Here is a 19050-nt window from a genome sequence, read left to right as displayed (position 1 = left end):
TGGAGCTAAACTCTGCAGGACAATTGCCCAGCTGCTGTTTATGAAAATTGTTTATAAAATTAAATTTTTTTTTTTACAGTTGAATAGTTTAACGTTTAAATTAAATTAAATTAAATTAAATTTCAGAATACAAAATATAAAATAAACTGATATTACTAGTCATTTGTCACTTTGTAAATGGTAATCTATAAATTAATTTAAATAATAGATTGTAGACACTACAATATATACTGTCTAGTGTGCAGCAGTGTTATTTTATTATCGTTGGCATGAAAATCAATGAAAATGAGAAATGCTGCCTTGGCAACTAGCTGAATAAAAGTGTTTGTTTTTTTGTTTAGTTTTTTCAGTTAATGTTTATTTTTGGTCGCACTTAAGATTAGGGTCCAATTCTCACTATTAACTAACTATCAACTACAACTTTTGCCTCAATAAGCTCCTAATTACTGCTTATTAATAGTTAGTAAGGTAGTTGTTCCGTTTAGGTATTGGGTAGGATTAGGACTGTAGAATATGGTCATGCAGAATAAGGCTTTAATAAGCACTAATAAACAGCCAATATCCTAGTAATATGCATACTAATAAGCAACTAGTTAATAGTGAGAATTGGATCCTAAATTAAAGCGTTGCCAATGTTTTTAGTTTTAGTTTGATTAATTAAAGTGCTTAAAATGTGACATTTTATACACAAAATGGAAAAACAAACAATTAACATTGTTAGATGTGACCGTGTAGCATACTACGTTTTAAAATAGTACTGTCAAATCGATTAATTTCGATCAATCGCATCTAACATAAAAGTTTGTAAATATATACATACACTGTAAAAAATAAGAACGCAAAATGTACTGGTAATTTTCTGTGAGTACATTATCCAGTAACTTTACGGAAATTTCCGTTAACCCTTAAAACACAAACTAATGCAATGTGTAATTCAAAATACAGAAAAAAAAAAATACGGAAAATTCCTTCATATTTATACAGTGCCCTATTTTTACAGACTTTTTTTACAGTGTACATACACACACACACACATACATATATATATACATACATACATACATATATACATGCATACACATATATATATATATATATATATATGCAACAATAATTTGTTCCAAACACTTCTGACCTTAGTAGGTATTGATTAAAACGCCCTCTCTCTGTCATCCTCACTTAGACCTGACGTTCATAAGCGGTGTCCACTTTGTGAGGTGATCTTCCCACCACACTTTGAGCAAAGCAGTTTCGAACGACACGTCGAGTCTCACTGGAGGGTGTGTCCCGTCTGCAGCGAGCAGTTTCCTCTAGACTGCCAGCAGCATCTCTACGAAAAGCATGTGCACACACACTTTGATGCCAATGTTCTCAACTTCGACAACTTTGATTAGAGATGAAAAAATATATTATATTTGCTTTTAGTTCAATATAAAACGCCTCAGATGATTCAGGGGCTTCAGTGTTTTGTTCGAAACACGCTGATGTTGTCACTTTGTTGTAAACGCTGAACAACTCATGTCAGGAGGACTTGCCATCAGAATATTTGATTTGCACATAGACAAGCATTAATTCAGATATTTAAACTTCTAAGGGACAGAATACTATAATAATGGTCTTCAGGTGTAATAGATATGAAAAAAATGAAAAGCACTTTTTTTTGTTTAAAATTTTGTGTACTACTGTAAAACTGAGTGCGCTTTAAAGTGAGAGCAGAAAGCTTTAGGATATTGTTTATGAAAATGAAGAATTTATTTTAAAGGACCAATGATGTAATGATGTATAAGTTTATTCAGCCAAAAAAAGATGGCCATAATTAATAAACCTAATCACTAAAAATGACTCTAATACTGTTACCTCAGAGGCACTGAATTCTTTCTGTGTGAAACACCATGCACTAATGCACTAATTTAAAGGGAGAGATTACCTACAAATGAAAATGGTCATTTAATCACCCTCATGTCGCGCTAAAACCATATGAAAATCTTCTGCGGAACTGGAGCGTGAACATGAACTGGAGCTTTTAAACTTCAAAAAGGACACCACAACACTATAATGTCATAGAAGTGGTCTAAACAATTTTAAGTTTAGCCAAAGAACTGAATCAGTCAGACGGGATTTGTGGCTCGAGGAATTCATTTCGTTTATGAAGTTTGAAAGCTCCATTTATTCTACTAGTACCTTTTTTCAATAATCCAATGACCTTTAAAATGTCTTATTTTACGTGATAATTATGACAAAACATGTTTTTAGGTGAACTCTTCCTTGAAGCTCAGCTAAAATGACAAAAATACTCAATCCAGAGAACCACTGTTAAAACTATGGCTATGAATTTGGCAGCAACTTTTCAGTGCATCATTGGTTCAAACATCTTGCATTAAACAACTTGCACATTAGATGCAGTTATCAGTTTCAGCATTCTATCCATCGCACATTATCTGCTTGAAATCCATTTATCCAACACGGCTGATGCTTCACACTGTACGTGTGCCAGGATGTTTAACTTAGGGTTGCTCTGTGTCTGTGTGTATCAAGTGTATGTTTAATAATAAAGAATGCTGCAAGCAGTAGTTCATTAAACTGAACGTTTGTCCTTGCATCGGTAAGTCATTCCACATCAATCCTCACGTCGACGCTGTATGGACAATAAAACACAGAAACAGGCACCATACTTGTTTGCTTTTCTTTATTTTTGTACCATTGTCCTAAAGTTTACATTGCAGCTTGAGGATAAAGACATCTCAAAAGAGTCTCTCACTCGCTCGCACAAACACGCACACATTATACATCATCTCGCATACAAATTGCCTCGGTTCCACAAAACATTTTCCACAAAAACATACAGTACGAAAATATAATTTCAAAAGCACTTTACAAAAGACTTGCAATACAATACATTCACTATATAGTATATCAAACTCCCTCCAAAATAAATGCATCTCAGTTACATTACTACATTGTAGGTGTGAGGAAATCACACAGATCCTATCCAGTAAAAACATGTTTAACTTGGGTTCTAGTTTGCGTGTCAAAGCTGAGACCAAATGACTCTGTAACCAAAGAGAGATACAAATGTGTTTACTGGTACAGCATCCAAAAATACACGCATACAAACAAACATGACACTGGATGAATTGGAAAATAACAAGACAGTGAGTCATCAACAATGAGTCACTCACGGATAGGCATCCAATAGTCTTCATTCCCTAGCTCCAGTTTTTGGCATCTAAATTATAGTAACTATCCATTCATTCAATTTGACACCTCTACCATAAAAAAAAAAATTCATATTTAGTGTTTAAATACAGATACAGATCCTGGTCCCAGGGACCATTTAACACCAAATAGTTGTCCATATCAACTCTAAATTCTGTGTCCCATCTTAGCACCACTAACAAAAAAAGTACCATGTATAACCATGTTTTTTGGACATGTACCAGGATAATACCTTAAAGTACCATATAAATACCAAGGTAGACATATCAAAGAACCATGGTAACACAATCTGATACCATCACTGTACCATGAACAGCACCTTGTTTTTCCAAGCTTCATATCTGGAGATTTGGCAGTGCCATTTTTGGTCCGTGTTGTTTCATTTGACCGACCCTTACTGAGAAAAACAGATGGGAAGTGGATAGGAAAGATGACTTGGTCCTTCTCTGCACCAAAAGTTGAAGCTCTTAGAAGTTGTTAAAGACATTTTACTTTTGTAAACTGTGGTATGCTTTATTTGGCCGACAACAAGACCGATGCAAAATCGTTCAAGAATTAAAGTTGAGAAAATATATTCAGGCGTAGCTATGCATCTGGCACTATCGAACTGTAATACTAGCAGTAACAATATAAAGTAAAGACTTAATACTTTTGACAACAAAGATTGTAACAGTAAGACTACAAGCCAAGAGACAGCAGAGCAGCTAAGCGGTCGTGTCATGCTAGCAAGCCGTAGCCTAGAATACAAGGCAAGCAGAGGGCTAACAAATACGTTTACACAAACACAACCACAAGGACAGTCCCAAATGTGTCAAAAATAAAAGATAATCATCAGCAAAGACTGAAATAAGGATCTTACAAGCTAAAACTGACAAAAATACTGCAAGGCTGAGTACATAAATAGAAGTTTAGGTCCTCTTTAAGGCTCCTTCGCTAACAGGCACCAAACGGATAGCCAGATGTGACCCGTTGTGTTTGGCAGATCATCCATGTTTCTTTTTCAGTTGGAGAAGAATAACTTGGCACTTCTGCACTGCTGGCATATCAGCAGGGTAACAGGGCAGAATAAATCTGCCCTTCTTTGTCTCTCTTTAGGCTGACGCTGCACCGCATTTCCAATGCGATTATTGTTGACTTCAACAAAAGTGTGTTTCCATTCAGGGATCGAGGTATAAAATATTGCTCAGAACTCAAATACAACTAGGCGCATGAGCCAGAAACCATGTCTACGTCACATAACGTCTTGCAGTCGTCTGGAAAAGGCCTCATGCAGAGAATTCAATTTTACGCCGAAGGTGCTGTCTGCATGCCAGCCACATGCAAAACAAAATCTGGAAATGTAACTTTACACAGCGTAATGTCAGCCGTTTTGATATTGTGTGTGGAATGTTCTGGAACGAAGTGAGTTTTTCCTGTTTCCTGGTTTGTTTGTCTGAAAGTTGGCAGCTGTATTGTGACCTGAGATCAATGTCCTTCCAATTCAGACAATAAAAGTCTACAAAGCAAATAAAAATATGAAATGGTCCATACAAAGGTGATAACGTTCTTGTATAAAACATAATATAAATGTTCTGCAAAATATATAATGGAAAATAAAATATTTGGATAATACAACTTAGCTACTAATATATATAAATGTCTTTATATAATTTTATATGTACACGTTTCAAAGTACCTACTGTAGTTTTCACTTGAAGTAGGTTTGATGAACAAAAAAAAGAAATCATCTTGAATCGCTCAACTCTTCTTTTTCTGATTTAAAACCATTTTCTCTGAATTGACTTTAAAATCAGAAACAAATGTTTGTTGTCCTAATCTTCAGAGTAATTTTCAGTCACTGTGCCACTAAAAAATGATATACATGGAATGTGCAAATGTACAAGTATATCTACAAACATATATAAATCACACACATAAAGAGGAAAAAAAGAATGAAATCCGCATTTGATCCCAGTTAACACGTGATCCAGAAATGTAAATGAAAGGATGATTAGGTTAACGTGAAAATGACTGTATCACAGGGGTGGGTGGAAGTTGATAGTGTGATGTCTAAGGCCTTGAGAGGTTTTATAGCTTTTCCCACAGCGACACTTGAAGGGCTTTCTCACACGGATCTGCGTCCTGTGTCCGTTTTTAGCATGGTACTTAATACCATTCACATTCTGGAAAAGAGAGAATGAGTCAAAGCCTAAGGAACTTTCCAGAAATAAAGAACATAATAGTGTAATTATCTGCAGCTTTCCCATCTTTACTTAGACAGGAAGAGACCATCTAAAATGACATTTAATGTGACCTACTACAGTATATAATATATAAACACACACACACACACACACATGTACAAAAGTATTGGAACATGTGATCATAATAACACTTGGACCATGGAGTGTTTCTGTGGGAATATTTGCCCATTCATCCAGTAGACCATTTGTGAGGTCATGCACTGATGTTGGACGAGAAAGCCTAGCTCTCAATCTTCGTTCCAGTTCATCACAAAGGTGTTCGACGGGGTTGATGTGCAGGCCAGTCAGGCTCTTTCACACCAAGCTCATCCAACCAAGTCTTTATTGACCTTGCTTTGTGCACTCGGGCAGTCATGCTCGAATAGATAAGAGCCTTCCCCAAACAGTTCCCACAAAGTTGGAAGCATAGCTTTGGTCAAAATGACTATCTATGCTGAAGCATTAATTTCTCTTCACTGGAAGTAAGGAGCCTTGACCAACCCCTAAAACCCATTCCATGATGCTCCCGCCACACAGTTTTTGTGCTGATATTAATGCCATGGAAGTTTGGAACTCTTCAGCTATGGAATCAGCAAAGCATTGGAAACTTTTACACACCATGTACCTCAGCACTAAGTGACCCCACGCGGTCTTGTGATTCGTGGAGGAGTTGCTGCTGTTCCTAAACCGTGGAATATCTAGCAATAGAGCTGCACAATTCTAGTTAAATTGAGAATCCAATTTGTTTTTGGTTTCAAACAGAGATCACAATTCTCCCACGATTTTGAATGGACAACAAAACGGTTCTGGAAAAATGGTAATTGCTGCAGTCCATTTTAAAATGTCTAAATAATCTGAATGAACTATTTTATCAAACAGTTAGAATGAATGATTCAATGACTCACTCGTAAATACTTGTTTCATTACTGGATGAATCAGCGTTTTTGAATGAATCTCTTGAATGAATGATTCAACGCACATTTTAACGTCACTTGTCGCCACCTAGTTGCGCAACAATGTAATGATACAATTGTTATTTGAAGCGCCGAGTTACTTTCAAAAGGTGATTTGCTCTATTTATCGCTACAGTAAACATCAGTGTTTATATCTGAACTATCTGAACTTTTATCCCAGTACTTCTGTAATTATATGAATATTTGTAACAGAAATTACAAAGTTGTGTGTACATGAACTATTCTGTACATGATAGCTGCTTTCTCTGGCTCAGTGGCAGCGCAAACACAAATTTGTATGTTCCAGTGGGATTTTGTCAAAGGTTTAATAGACAGGCGAATCATTGTCATTTAGGAATGAGATCGTGTGGGTGTTTGAATCGAGATTGTGATCTTTTAACGGTTAATCGTGCAGCTCTATCTAGCAGGGATGACATTTTACAAACTGACTTATTGCAAAGGTGGCATTCTTGAACCATGCTTGAATTCACTGAGCTCTTCAGGACAACCCATTTTTTCAAAACATGTTTGTAAATGCAGACTGCATTGCTAGGTGCTTGATTTTATAGATGTGACAATGGGTCTGAATGAAACAGCAAAATTCAAGAATTAAGAGGTATGTCCCAATACTTTTGTCCATATCACACATAGTTGTGAGTGCAGTACCTTGTATCTCTTCTTGCATCCTGGAACAGGGCATGCGAAGGGTTTCTCATCGCCTCCGTTCATGCACATGGAGCTGAGGATGGACTCTGAGCTGATGGCACTTTCTGTAGTCCAGGACTCGTCGCTGTCAGAGTCTTCATACTCCACTTCCTCCTCATCACACTCACTGCCTGAGGCGCACAAATAAAGTTAAACTCTTTAATTAGTCATTTATTTGCTTCATATATTAGCTGATGAAAGAACTAATGAGAACTGAGAGTGTAAATGTGCCCTTTGCTCCAATTATTCAATGTTTCTTCATTAGGGTCCTAATGTGTTTTTTTTTTTGCCACAGTTCGGTTCAGACTTAAATAGGTCATGAATTAAGAAATCTAATTTTCCTTGGCATTTTGACATATAAGAAGAAGTCATAGTAAAAAATGCCCGTTTAAAAATATCCAGTAAGTTTCAGAACTTTAAACTTTAGTTCAAAAACAGCTTTTATTGAAACCAAGCTGTCAAAATGACTAGGTTCAGATTTTGTCTCGGTATAACATTGTAGTGCGACGGAAGCAGTCGTTTGTTCGTTTCATTTTACTGTGGATTATTTTTTAAACAAGACAATTTGACGCAGGCTTTCAGAGAGACTTCCCCATAGGCAGAGTTTCACTTTTGTGCTTGAACTCTCCACAAACTCTCGTTCTGTTGTGACAGTAAGACCCGCCTTCTTTGATCTGATTGGCCATTTCGATCATTTTGATATTGACGAGCGCTGTTAGACCACTGAGGTAGAGCAGCCTAAAAAATGTATCAACCTAAAAATGTAACTTTTAAATTGTTTTGTCTTCCTAAATACAATCAGCTTTACTCAATCTACACTAAAAGGATAAGACAAATAAAATAAGAAAATATGAATTATATTATTTTTATTCATAGACAAAATCAGTGGCCCCCCACCCCCAGACCAGAGTCAATGATTTTGTCTGAGCTATGAATAAAAATATTATAATTCATATTTTCTATACATTTTTCAATTTTATCTTATTCTTTTCCGCCTATGGACTGTTACAGATTGTTTGATATGTACTCACTTTACTTTTAATTTAATGAAATCAAACGATGAAAGAACGACAGTGCAACAAACGATGGTACATTCATTCATAACACAAAACACCACAGGTTATCCTTTGTCAACTTTAACAGTGGTAACTCAAATAACTTTATGTATGGCTGAATTTCACCGGTTGCCATTTTTCAACATTGGAAGTTTTCAAAACAATTCCACACGTGTAATGGCGGGGATGCTGAAAATTATTTTAATATGCAAAACTGTTAACCAACCATAGCAGTGGGTGATTAAAATCTTGAATTGGGCAAGAAAAGAGGGTCCTTTAAAGAGAGGGTCGAAATCAGGACAGAAAATTGCCTATTACTTCTAAATGATTATGTTTTTAATGTAAAATCTTGCTTGCATTTTTTTAATTTTTTTAATGCAGTTCATGACCAGTTTAATATTCTAAAATAATCACTTTCTATGCATCACAGATTCAGCGCAATTAAAACTAAATGAAAGTGTACTATTTAGGACATGTTTCTGACACTTAGCATCAATTGATATAATGACTGGCTTATTTAAACAGCATAAAACAAACAGAAAATGGAGCAGCTCATGTGCAGGAAGTGTGGATGTCACCAGAGCTTGGATTTAAATCAATGGAAACTTTTGAGGGCATGCACACCCCCTCACACACATTCAGTTTGTGCATAATAACTTAAAAATTATGTAAAAATCACACAAACTCCAATAACCTGTAGGTGTGCTGCTGCGGAAGGAGGACGAGGGTGTGATGGGAGGGGTGACGGGCGGAGTAAGGCTGCCGTTGCTATGCCGTGGAGGCGTGGCTGTACTGTTACGCGATAAACCTCCGGTGACTGATATAGCAATTTTGGGTTGGACCTTCTTCTTCTGAGTTTCTTGCTCTCTGCGTGCTGCTTCAGTCATGAATCTAAAAAACGAACAAATAAGCCACATTAATAGATTGAATGGGCATGTACTGGTGTACCTGAGGACTATTGTTCTTGGAATTACAGTGTTTTAAAACTTTAAAGCAAAGCTCCATTTTCAGCATCATTACTCCAGTCTTCAGTGTCACATGATGCTTCAGAAATCATTCTAATATGCTGATTTAGTGCTCAAGAAACATTTATTATTATTATCAATGATGAAAACAGTTGTGCTGCTTAATATTTTTGTGGAAACAAACTTTTTTTTGAAGATTCTTTGGTAAATAGAAAGTTTAAAAGAAATACCAAGTTCTGGCATAAAACTTTAGATGTGTGATTCTATGCAGACTGACAGGTCTTTAAACTCATTTGGTAGCAATCGCATCGGCATTGCATTAGAGGCCAATGAGCCGTGGCTCAACATTCAAACAAATACCTGTAGATCTAAGATAAGTGTAGACTCTTTTACTATTTTTGTGGAATGGACTTAATGCACAGATGGCAACCTATCACGGTCCCACGCTTTAATTAACTGAGCTCCTGAGTCCTGACAGCGACCCATTCTTTCACAACACCTGCATTCAATGATTTGGAGGGGTGGCCCAATACCTTTGGCAATTTAGTGTATCGTCGCTGCCCGATGAAACTCACGTATGTCCAAAACGGTTACTTTTCAGGAAGTGAAAAAAACACCGTAATTCAAAAGCAGTTGAATGTAGCGTTGTCATGCTTGGTACGGCATCTTTACATGTAACCATACTCTTGCCAGTGTAATGATATAATCCACATTTGACCAAAATTGAGTTTAAATGGACATACGTGCATATTTTACAGTAACGGTGGTCGATACGCGTTCTTCCGATCATTCATTAGAATGGCCAAGTCGCGTTTCATATTGACAGAGGAATACGTGCTGGACATTCTCAGCCTCTGGCAAGCGGTGATAGCAATATGAGTGAGGCATGTTCTAGTGACAATCATGACAGTAGCATTACAGGCTATAATTTGATCAGTTTGACTAAGAAGAAAAAAGTTTGAATCTTATCAATGAGACCGAGTTTATTTACATACTAGCAAGCAAACTAATCTGTGAAGAACTAGATTAGAACTAAACTGTGGAGAGCTTCAATGTCGTACTTTCGGCTATCCAGTGCTGAGCTTCGATGAAACTTCACGAGACCGGCGAGATGCTTCCACAGGGCGGGAGATACGCAGCGTGATTGACAGCTTTGACACACCAAATGGAAATACGTGAAAATCAGATGACATGATTTCACAACTTTTCATTGGCCATTTAGATATGTGAAGCATACTGTATCCGGGAATGAACCTGGACATTCAATCCGTCGAAAAATCTAAAAATCGGCTAAATGGACATACGTGGTTTTCATCGGACAGCGACGGTATGTTACATGTGCAGCAGCAGCATGTCTTACATGCTCACAGCAATGTCTGGAATGTATTGGTAGTAGCAAGTCTCGGTACTTGCTCTGCAGCAGCAGCGGCTGGGCAGATCTATTCCGCCAAGACCAAATACATTAACAATGCCATATCCATTACCATGCCAATCTCTCAGAGAGTTGTCATGACAGAACATCATTTATTAGAAATTGGAATATTTGGTAACATTATAAATGTCTCTTTACTGACACAATTTAAAGGGTTAGTTCACCCAAAAATGAAAATTCTGTCATTAATTACTTACCCTCATGTCGTTCGACACCCATAAGACCTCCGTTCATCTTCGGAACAGAAATTAAGATATTTTAGTTGAAATCTGATGTCTCTGAAAGTCCTCTATTGGCTCAATGGTACTCTACACTGTCAAGACCCTTAAAAGGTACTAAAGACGTTGTTACAAAGTCCATCTCACTACAGTGGTTCTAAAATAACTTTATGAATCGGCGACAATAGTTTTTGTGCGAAAAAAAACCCTAAATAACGTCTTACATAGTGATGACGATTTCAAAACAAAGCATCATGAAGCTTCGAAGCGTTATGAATCACTGAGCCGAATGATGTTTCGGATCGCGTGTCAAACCACCAAACTGCTGAAATTTGGCGATTCAAACTGCTGAATCGACTCAGTGATTCATAACGCTTCGAAGCTTCATGATGCTTTGTTTTGAAATCGTCATCACTATGTAAGACGTTATTTAGGGTTTTTTTGCGCACAAAAACTATTGTCGCCGATTCATAAAGTTATTTTAGAACCACTGTAGTGAGATGGACTTTGCAACGACGTCTTAAGTACCTTTTAAGGGTCTTGACAGTGTAGAGTACCATTGAGCCAATGGAGGACTTTCAGAGACATCAGATTTCTCTGAGGTCTGACGGGTGTCGAACGACATGAGGGTAAGTAATTAATGACAGAATTTTCATTTTTGGGTGAACTAACCCTTTAATGCACCCTTGCTGAATAAAAGTAATCATTTATTATTTATTTAAAAAAAATCTTACTTATCCCAAACTTCTGAATGTTATATTAATATAATATAGTGTATAATTATAATTGTATCGATATTTTACTAAGCAAATAAGTATATGCATACCTATTAATGTAGCTCAGAGCAACGTATGTGGGTTGCTGCAGCTCCTGCCTCTCCAGAACTCTGGGATCTGTATCTGAGAGAGGAAGAGAGAGAACACAAACATATTACTGTAAAACAAACAGGATAAAGCTGAAGGCAAAGATGTACACATATAGGTCACGGCATACGCTGTTTATGCAGTACTACATTGGTGATCACATCTTGCAACAGTTTGAAATATTATTTTGTTTTGTGCTTACTGTAAGTTTAGTCAAACAAGTACCCCTAATGCCCTGCAGGCCCAACCCAACCACCACCACACTTTTTCCATTCTGCTTGTGACAGCAGGCAGCTTCCAGTGCCTGAGGCACACCAGGCAATACTTCAAACGTTCCTCTGCCAAGTGTGTGTGCTTGTGAGTGTGAGCGTCTGGTCTGAATCATGGCCTGAGACTGCCCTCATGTGGCAAAGACTACCTTATGATGACCGATTAGGATGCGTCTTATTTCTACATATATGCAAATACTTACACAAAATATTAATTAATGAAGCCATTTTTACCATGCACTGTATGTTTGAATGCGCGCGCGCGTGTGTGTGTGTGTGTGTGTGTGTGAGAGAGAGAGAGAGAAAATTGTAGCATGTTAATTGCTGCTTAGAGCTCATTAAAACATAAATGGTGCACAGAAGACCTCACAAAGAGAAAAAAGACACACTGCTGAGTGTGTGTGAGTGAAGCTGGCACATTCTGCATGATTATTTTACAGAGGTTTCAATGACCATGTGGAGAAAGAAGAAAAAGAAAAGCAGGGGTTTTCACGTTCAAATGGGTTGCATTGCATGCGTGTGCACTGTTATATTTGTCTATAACAGGCAGTGTATATAATAGCTCCCATATGTCTAAATGAGGTATTACTCAAAGCCATTAAAAGCATTCCAGCATGTTCACTTAACCATTATTCTCCTTTAACATGGAGCAAATTCTACCGGCTCACTTAATGCTTTGTAGAACATGCCAGATTTGGCATGTGAATAAATATCTTTTGCACTCTGTCACATTTCACATAATCTGTTATAGCACGACTTGAATCCCAAAGCACAAATGAATAACACAAATAGCACAGAGTAGCTAAGTTTCCTTGACGTCTTTAAAGGAAACCAGTCTACCTGGGTCTGCTTCATGCCTTAATCCCATCAGAGTGCTTTCTGGTGTCGGCAGTGCATGGATTAGGCCTTCCTCACCTCATAAAGAGGACACACACCCTCTCACACACACACACACGCACACACATTTGTGTATCTCAGGTGGTCCACTGAGGTGGTCTTCATCAGTGGTTTATTAGCGTTTCCAAATCATTTTACCTGCTGGTGTGGTGTACCCATTCAATCTTAACCATACTTTACATTTAGCAATTAAGAAATAAAAAACAAGTGAAAAAAATCAACTGAAGGGTTAAAATGAAATACAACAAACAGTTAATACTTATCAGTAGGACATCTATCAAAAAGTTACTCTTCTGGTATGAAAGTATAGTTTTATTTTCCCTTAACCTTTTAATACACAAATTATGGTCACAAATTCACATTAAAGGGATAGTTCACCCAAAAATGTTAATTCTGTCATCATTTACTCACCAAGCAAATCTCGGTAGCCATTGACTACCATAGTATTTTTCCCACTATATGGTAGTAAATGGCTATCGATATCTGCTTGGTTACAAACATTCTTCCTTTGGGTGTTCAGGGTGAGTAAATGATGACAGAATTTACATTTTTGGGTGAACTGTCCCTTTACGGAGTATCTACACTGACATCCTTGCAAAAACATTTGTTCAGAATTAAGAGTTCTGAAAGCTACAATAAAAAGAAATGAATCGCCCTCAAGCGTTCCAAACTAGTATGACTTCCTTTCTTTCATGGGACATAAAGAGAGACATTTTGAGGAATGTTTATGGTGCTCTCTTTTTATTACAATAAAAGTGGACTGGGACCCCAGAGTTGTCAAGATCCGAATAATATCTAAAAAGCATTGTAAAAGTATCATAAAGTATTAAAGTGGTCTTTTAAAGTGGTGTGACAGATTTGTTTAAGGAACATACTTAAATCTTACTTGGCAGCCTTGGTTCACTTTCACTGCAGTCATTATATGGAAAAGAGCTGTTTGGACTTTCTGCTAATCTGCTATATCTCCTTTGTGTTTCATGGAAGAAGTCTTACAAGGTTTTAAAAACATAAGAAAATGGTGACAGAATTTCCATTTTTGTGGGGTGAACTGCTCCTTTAAATCTTAACTTTATTCTGGTATTATGCGTGGGTGAAGTGTAATTATGTGTGCCAGGTGCAGAGCAGTGAAGGGAGGGCAGAGTTAATGTTTTCCAATTTTATGATTTCCCTTCACCTAGAAAATGGAGGCACACAAGGTCTTTCCACAGGAAAAGTAGCAAGGAAATACAAAAAGAAACGCGCACACACACACACACACACACTAAACATTCAGTGCCTCTTAAACTGAACACCCCAGAGTTCATTTTCACATTTAGCAAAATCATAAACTTTCAATAATGGCTGTCATAATTCAGTACAAACAACAACCATCCTTACGGCAGCAGGAACTTGGGTTGAAAGCACCACTCGTCACAACCAGTAGCAGTAATATTGCATTTTAATGGGCCATGACCAGTATTAAATCCCTATGAAATCTTTATGTAGGGCTAATAATACTGGGCCCTCTGTGATGACATTAAAGAACTTTCTCCCATAAACATGCCTTTTATTCACAGCCATATCATTAAATCCTCTCATATCAAACCTCACTGGGATATTTACTGCTGTCCTGAACACTGATTTGGGATCAGGTGAATCTAAATTAGACGGAAATACATTCTTGTGAGAACATTTTAGAGTAGCTGGAATCTTTTTAAGGGGGCTGAAACCACCAGAAGAGCAAACGTGCCACCCTGTGGTGGAGAACAGCACATAAACCAACAGAAAGCAATATGTGTGTCCCTGTTAGTGTGAGTCTGTGCATAAGTCAGAGGAGCCTGGCATGGAGCGGCGATGCAGGAATGCCGGGTTTGTTTTCCAGACGGCTAATTAAAAAGCAGGGGAGTGTTTTAATGTGCTGGAGAGCAGCAGGTCTCCGGATGGAGGGAAGGGGGGAGGAGGGGAAGATAGGCGGGAAGGAGGGGATGGAGAGAACTCTAAACGAGGCTGTAATTACACTTCTCAGAGCTCAGCAGGATGCAACGCTCCAAACACTTCCGTATGTACACGCAAACACACGCAAGCTCAAGGACGAGCGCACATATGAAAAAGGCAACAAAAACATAAGCATTCACACACACAAATCATGCACATACAAACACACACTGGGTTTTTGGGTGGGTCTAGGAAAGCTGGTATAATGGATTTTCCACTGAATCTCACTAATTGCCTCATAAAAAGGCCTGACGACTCATTTAATGCAACACTTTCTCTTACTCACACACACAATTAAATCATAATGATCTCAACAGAGATTAACAGAATTAACTTCAATAATTATAGTTGTAATTTCTTGATATCAGTTTCATAAACTATTATTGCAATTATTTCAAATAGGTGCCCTAAAATCTATTGTACAACTTCAGAAAATGATTAAGAACAACACATGTGCCAAATATTCACCATAAAATCAAATACAGCCTAAACTAGTAGCTAACTAGCTATTATAAAATTCAACACTTCCCTTATGCCATGAAATGCCATGATTATTCATGACCAACCTCAAACAAACTTCAAAGCTATAAAGGAGAACTGTGCTATTAGTTATACTAGACCCTTTGAGCCTCAAAGAAAGAAAAGGAAAAAAAAAACTTGGACATTTACAGGCCTTTACATACTTTTTGGTTTATATCTTAAACTTAGCACTTCCCTTATACCAACTAGCCTTCTAGTGCAAACTAATTTTGTGTAACAAGCCTGACATCTTCTGGTCACTGAAAGAAACTGAGCCAAGTTCCAAAATTCACTCTACTCCGAATTCCTTCTAGTTTTATATTTAGGGTTAAATAAATGTATAAATAAACATTTATTGGTCGAAGTAGTATGCTTTGGGAACAAAAGCACAAAAATGTCTTCATACAGTTTCAAATTAGTGACAATACTGTGCCTGTGACCGTGAAAAATGTTTTGTAACGTATTTCTTCCAATGTTTTACAAAAAACATTCATCTTTCACCAAAATTTTATTTAGTTTCATTGTTGCCATAGTTGCGCTGTCAGCACAAAATCTTTAGTAATCTGCAGTGATGCAATACGCAGATAATATTAAGATACGACAACAAACGCAGGCTGTAACAGAGTAACTCGGCTCTCAGTTGTTTAAAATGATGTCACCTGTTACCTATGACATGCAAATACAATAAAGAGGAAATGAAACGGGCATGTCTGAGCAATTTCCCACTGTCACAACACTGAACAACAACTTACCTAAATACATGTCTGAATACCCGGAGGACCGTCTAGCTGACACGGAGAGGGTATGACATAATGCAAAATTCCTTTCGGCCTAGGCAACTATACACAGATATACCCAATGAACTTTCTCTTTCTGTGTGTGTTTGTTTGTTTGTTTGATTGTATGCATGTATCTCTTTCTCAAGCTCACCCTGACCAGTAGCAAGATGCACAACTGTGTTTTGAGGAATCTTTGATACTCATATGTCAAATGGTATATTTTATTTAAACCATATGTCAATAAAGCAAATATACAATCTAGTTTTCTATATAGGGCAACATGACTGCTCTTTCTTGGTACCATTAGATTACATAGTGTAAATGTGCACCGGTCTTATGGCTGTCTGCAAACGGCTCCCCTGCGTGTCATGTGGTAAAAACACCACACTTTTACCACAAGGAGGCAATATTACATAAGTTCTTGTAACTAACTTTGTATTCACTTTAAAGGGATAGTTCACCCAAAAATGAACATTCTGTCATCATTTACTCACACTCAAGCTGTTCCAAACCTGCATGAGTTTCTTTGTTCTACTGAACACAAAAGATATTTAGAAGAATGTTTGTAACAAAGCAGACAGAGCAACCATTGACTACCATAGTATTTTTTTCCCTACTATGGTAGTCAATGGTTGCTCTGCCTGCTTTGTTACAAACATTCTTCAAAATATCTTCTTTTGTGTTCAGCAGAACAAAGAAACTCATACAGGTTTGGAACAACTTGAGGGTGAGTAAATGATGACAGAATTTTCATTTTTGGGTGAACTATCCCTTTAAGCATCAAGACCAGTGTTGGGTGTAACTAGTTACTAAGTAATTAGTTACTGTAATTTAATTACTTTCCCCTTAAAAAAGTAAAGTAAGGGATTACTCTATTTTTTTCTGTAATTTAATTAGTTACTTCTGATGTAATTGAACTAAATACTTTGTAGAGACTGTAGACCATTTATATTATATATATATAATACAATAGTAGAATTAACATTTAACATCAACATTTAAAGTATGTTTTTATGTAACCTTCTCACATTTGTAATACTTTGGTCACTTAATAAGAATAATTTATGTAGTTTTATATGTGACCCTGGACCACAAAACCAGTCATAAGGGTCGATTTTTTTGAAATTGAGATTTATAAATCATCTGAAAGCTGAATAATTGATGTATGTTTGTTAGGATATGACAATATTTGGCCGAGATACAACTATTTGAAAATCTGGAATCTGAGGGTACTAAAACATCTAAATATTGAGGAAAATCTCCTTTAAAGTTGACCAAATGAAGTCCTTAGCAATGCATATTACTAATAATAAATGTTTTGATATATTTACGTTAGGTAATTTACTAAATATTTCCATGGAACATGATCTTAATATCCTAATGATTTTTGGCATAAAAGAAAAATTTATAATTTTGACCCATACAATGTATTGTTGGCTATTGCCACTAATATACCCTGTGTGACTTATGACTGGTTTTGTGGTCCAGGGTCACATATTATTTATTTGAATTAATGTCTATCCTTGCATCACTAGTCAAGGTTCATATGGGATTTAGAAAGTAATTACTAATAAGTAATTACATACTTTTTGGAGAGAGTAATTTGTACGGTAATCTAATTACACTATTGAAGATGTAATTAGTAACTCGTAATGAATTACTTTTTTAGAGTAACTTACCCAACACCGTTTAAGACTGACTGCATGAAACTGTAGCCCACAGGTTAATCTGAAAAACAGCTAGGACAAGGTAGTGTATCTAATTATTTTACAATGTCTACAGTTCATTGGATAACTAAAGGAATGAAAATGCACAAAAACACCATTCACATTCAGATCAATCGGTTCACTTTGATTGTAAAAACAATAAATTACAAACAATATCATATGGAAGTCAAACAACACAAGCAAGCATCATCACAAAATACAATGGTAGTACTTTGTGTGACAAGAAAACAGACAACACCAACATGACGTCTTAACATCTAAGATGATACTGCTTGTAACACTGAGATAACGCACTTTATTCTGGAAGTATTTGCGTAATTACAATTGTGTTAACCTGTCTGTTTGCCTATAACATCACTTACATGACCTTGAGGCCAAAAAAAAAAAAAATTCACCCTGAAGAATATTAGTGTAAAATAGTGCTGGGGAAAAATTAACCGTGATGAAAACACACCTCTATGCAGTGGCATACAAATGCCCCTAGGTTTTGGGACTATGATCAATGTTGTATTTTGAGTTGATGTTGTTATGTTATGTGCTTATCGAGTAATTTTTAGACATGTAAAGCACTTTGGCCAACTCGTGTTGTTTTTAAATGTGCTCAACAAATAAATGTTGATTGATTGATTGATTGATTGATTGATTGATTGATTGATTGATTGATTGATTGATTGATTGATGATATACACCAACTACAAATGCAACAAAAAAGACTGTTCCAGGCCAGCTAAGTCCTGATTTGTTTTATTAATAAATTATTTGAAGAAATACATTTAATATTAGAAATGCACCCATTTTAAAAATCAACAATATTTAAAATGTTATGGACAATAACTGATAAATGCGCAGTATTAAAAATCTACTTTGTAAGTTGTATACGGAAGGCGGTCCACCGGAAGCTAGATATTTTACTTTATAACATGTTAAATATGTATATTTTTTTTCTTAAAAACCCATCGATTCGCTTTTATTAACCCCCTGGAGCCGTGTGGATTATTTTTTTTAATGGATAGATGCACTTTTTTGGTCGTCAAATTTTGGGCTCCCATTCACTGCCATTATAATGCTTGGTAGAGCCAGGACATATTTTAATATAACTCTGATTGTATGCGTCTGAAAGAAGAATTTCATATACACCTAGGATGACTGGAGGGTGAGTAAATCATGGGGTAATTTTCATTTTTGAGTGAACTATCCCTTTAAGGTCAAAAGTCAATCAAGGACATCTGACTGCTTTTTTCAAAAAAACTTATTTT

The 19050-nt window shown here is 36.5% G+C and overlaps 2 protein-coding genes across 2 annotated transcripts in view; one reads left to right on the top strand and one right to left on the bottom strand.

The window, feature by feature from the left end:
• Window positions 1–2671, top strand: part of tax1bp1a (Tax1 (human T-cell leukemia virus type I) binding protein 1a) — a 37060-nt gene extending 34389 nt beyond the window's left edge. Inside the window, exon 17 of the mRNA XM_079828820.1 lies at window positions 1184–2671. Coding sequence (XP_079684946.1) covers window positions 1184–1394 — 211 coding nt within the window. The 3' untranslated portion in view covers window positions 1395–2671. The remainder of the gene's footprint in view (window positions 1–1183) is intronic.
• Window positions 2672–2694: 23 nt separating this feature from the next.
• Window positions 2695–19050, bottom strand: part of jazf1a (JAZF zinc finger 1a) — a 30212-nt gene continuing 13856 nt past the window's right edge. Inside the window, exons 2-5 of the mRNA XM_079828821.1 lie at window positions 11593–11665; window positions 8846–9042; window positions 7058–7227; window positions 2695–5378 (exon numbers count right to left, since the gene is read on the bottom strand). Coding sequence (XP_079684947.1) covers window positions 5232–5378; window positions 7058–7227; window positions 8846–9042; window positions 11593–11665 — 587 coding nt within the window. The 3' untranslated portion in view covers window positions 2695–5231. The remainder of the gene's footprint in view (window positions 5379–7057; window positions 7228–8845; window positions 9043–11592; window positions 11666–19050) is intronic.

This window comes from Gobio gobio (assembly GCF_949357685.1).
Source record: "Gobio gobio genome assembly, chromosome: 11".
Lineage (NCBI taxonomy): Eukaryota > Metazoa > Chordata > Actinopteri > Cypriniformes > Gobionidae > Gobio > Gobio gobio.
Note: the sequence above shows the minus strand (reverse complement) of the source record. Positions and strands in the feature narration are given on the sequence as shown.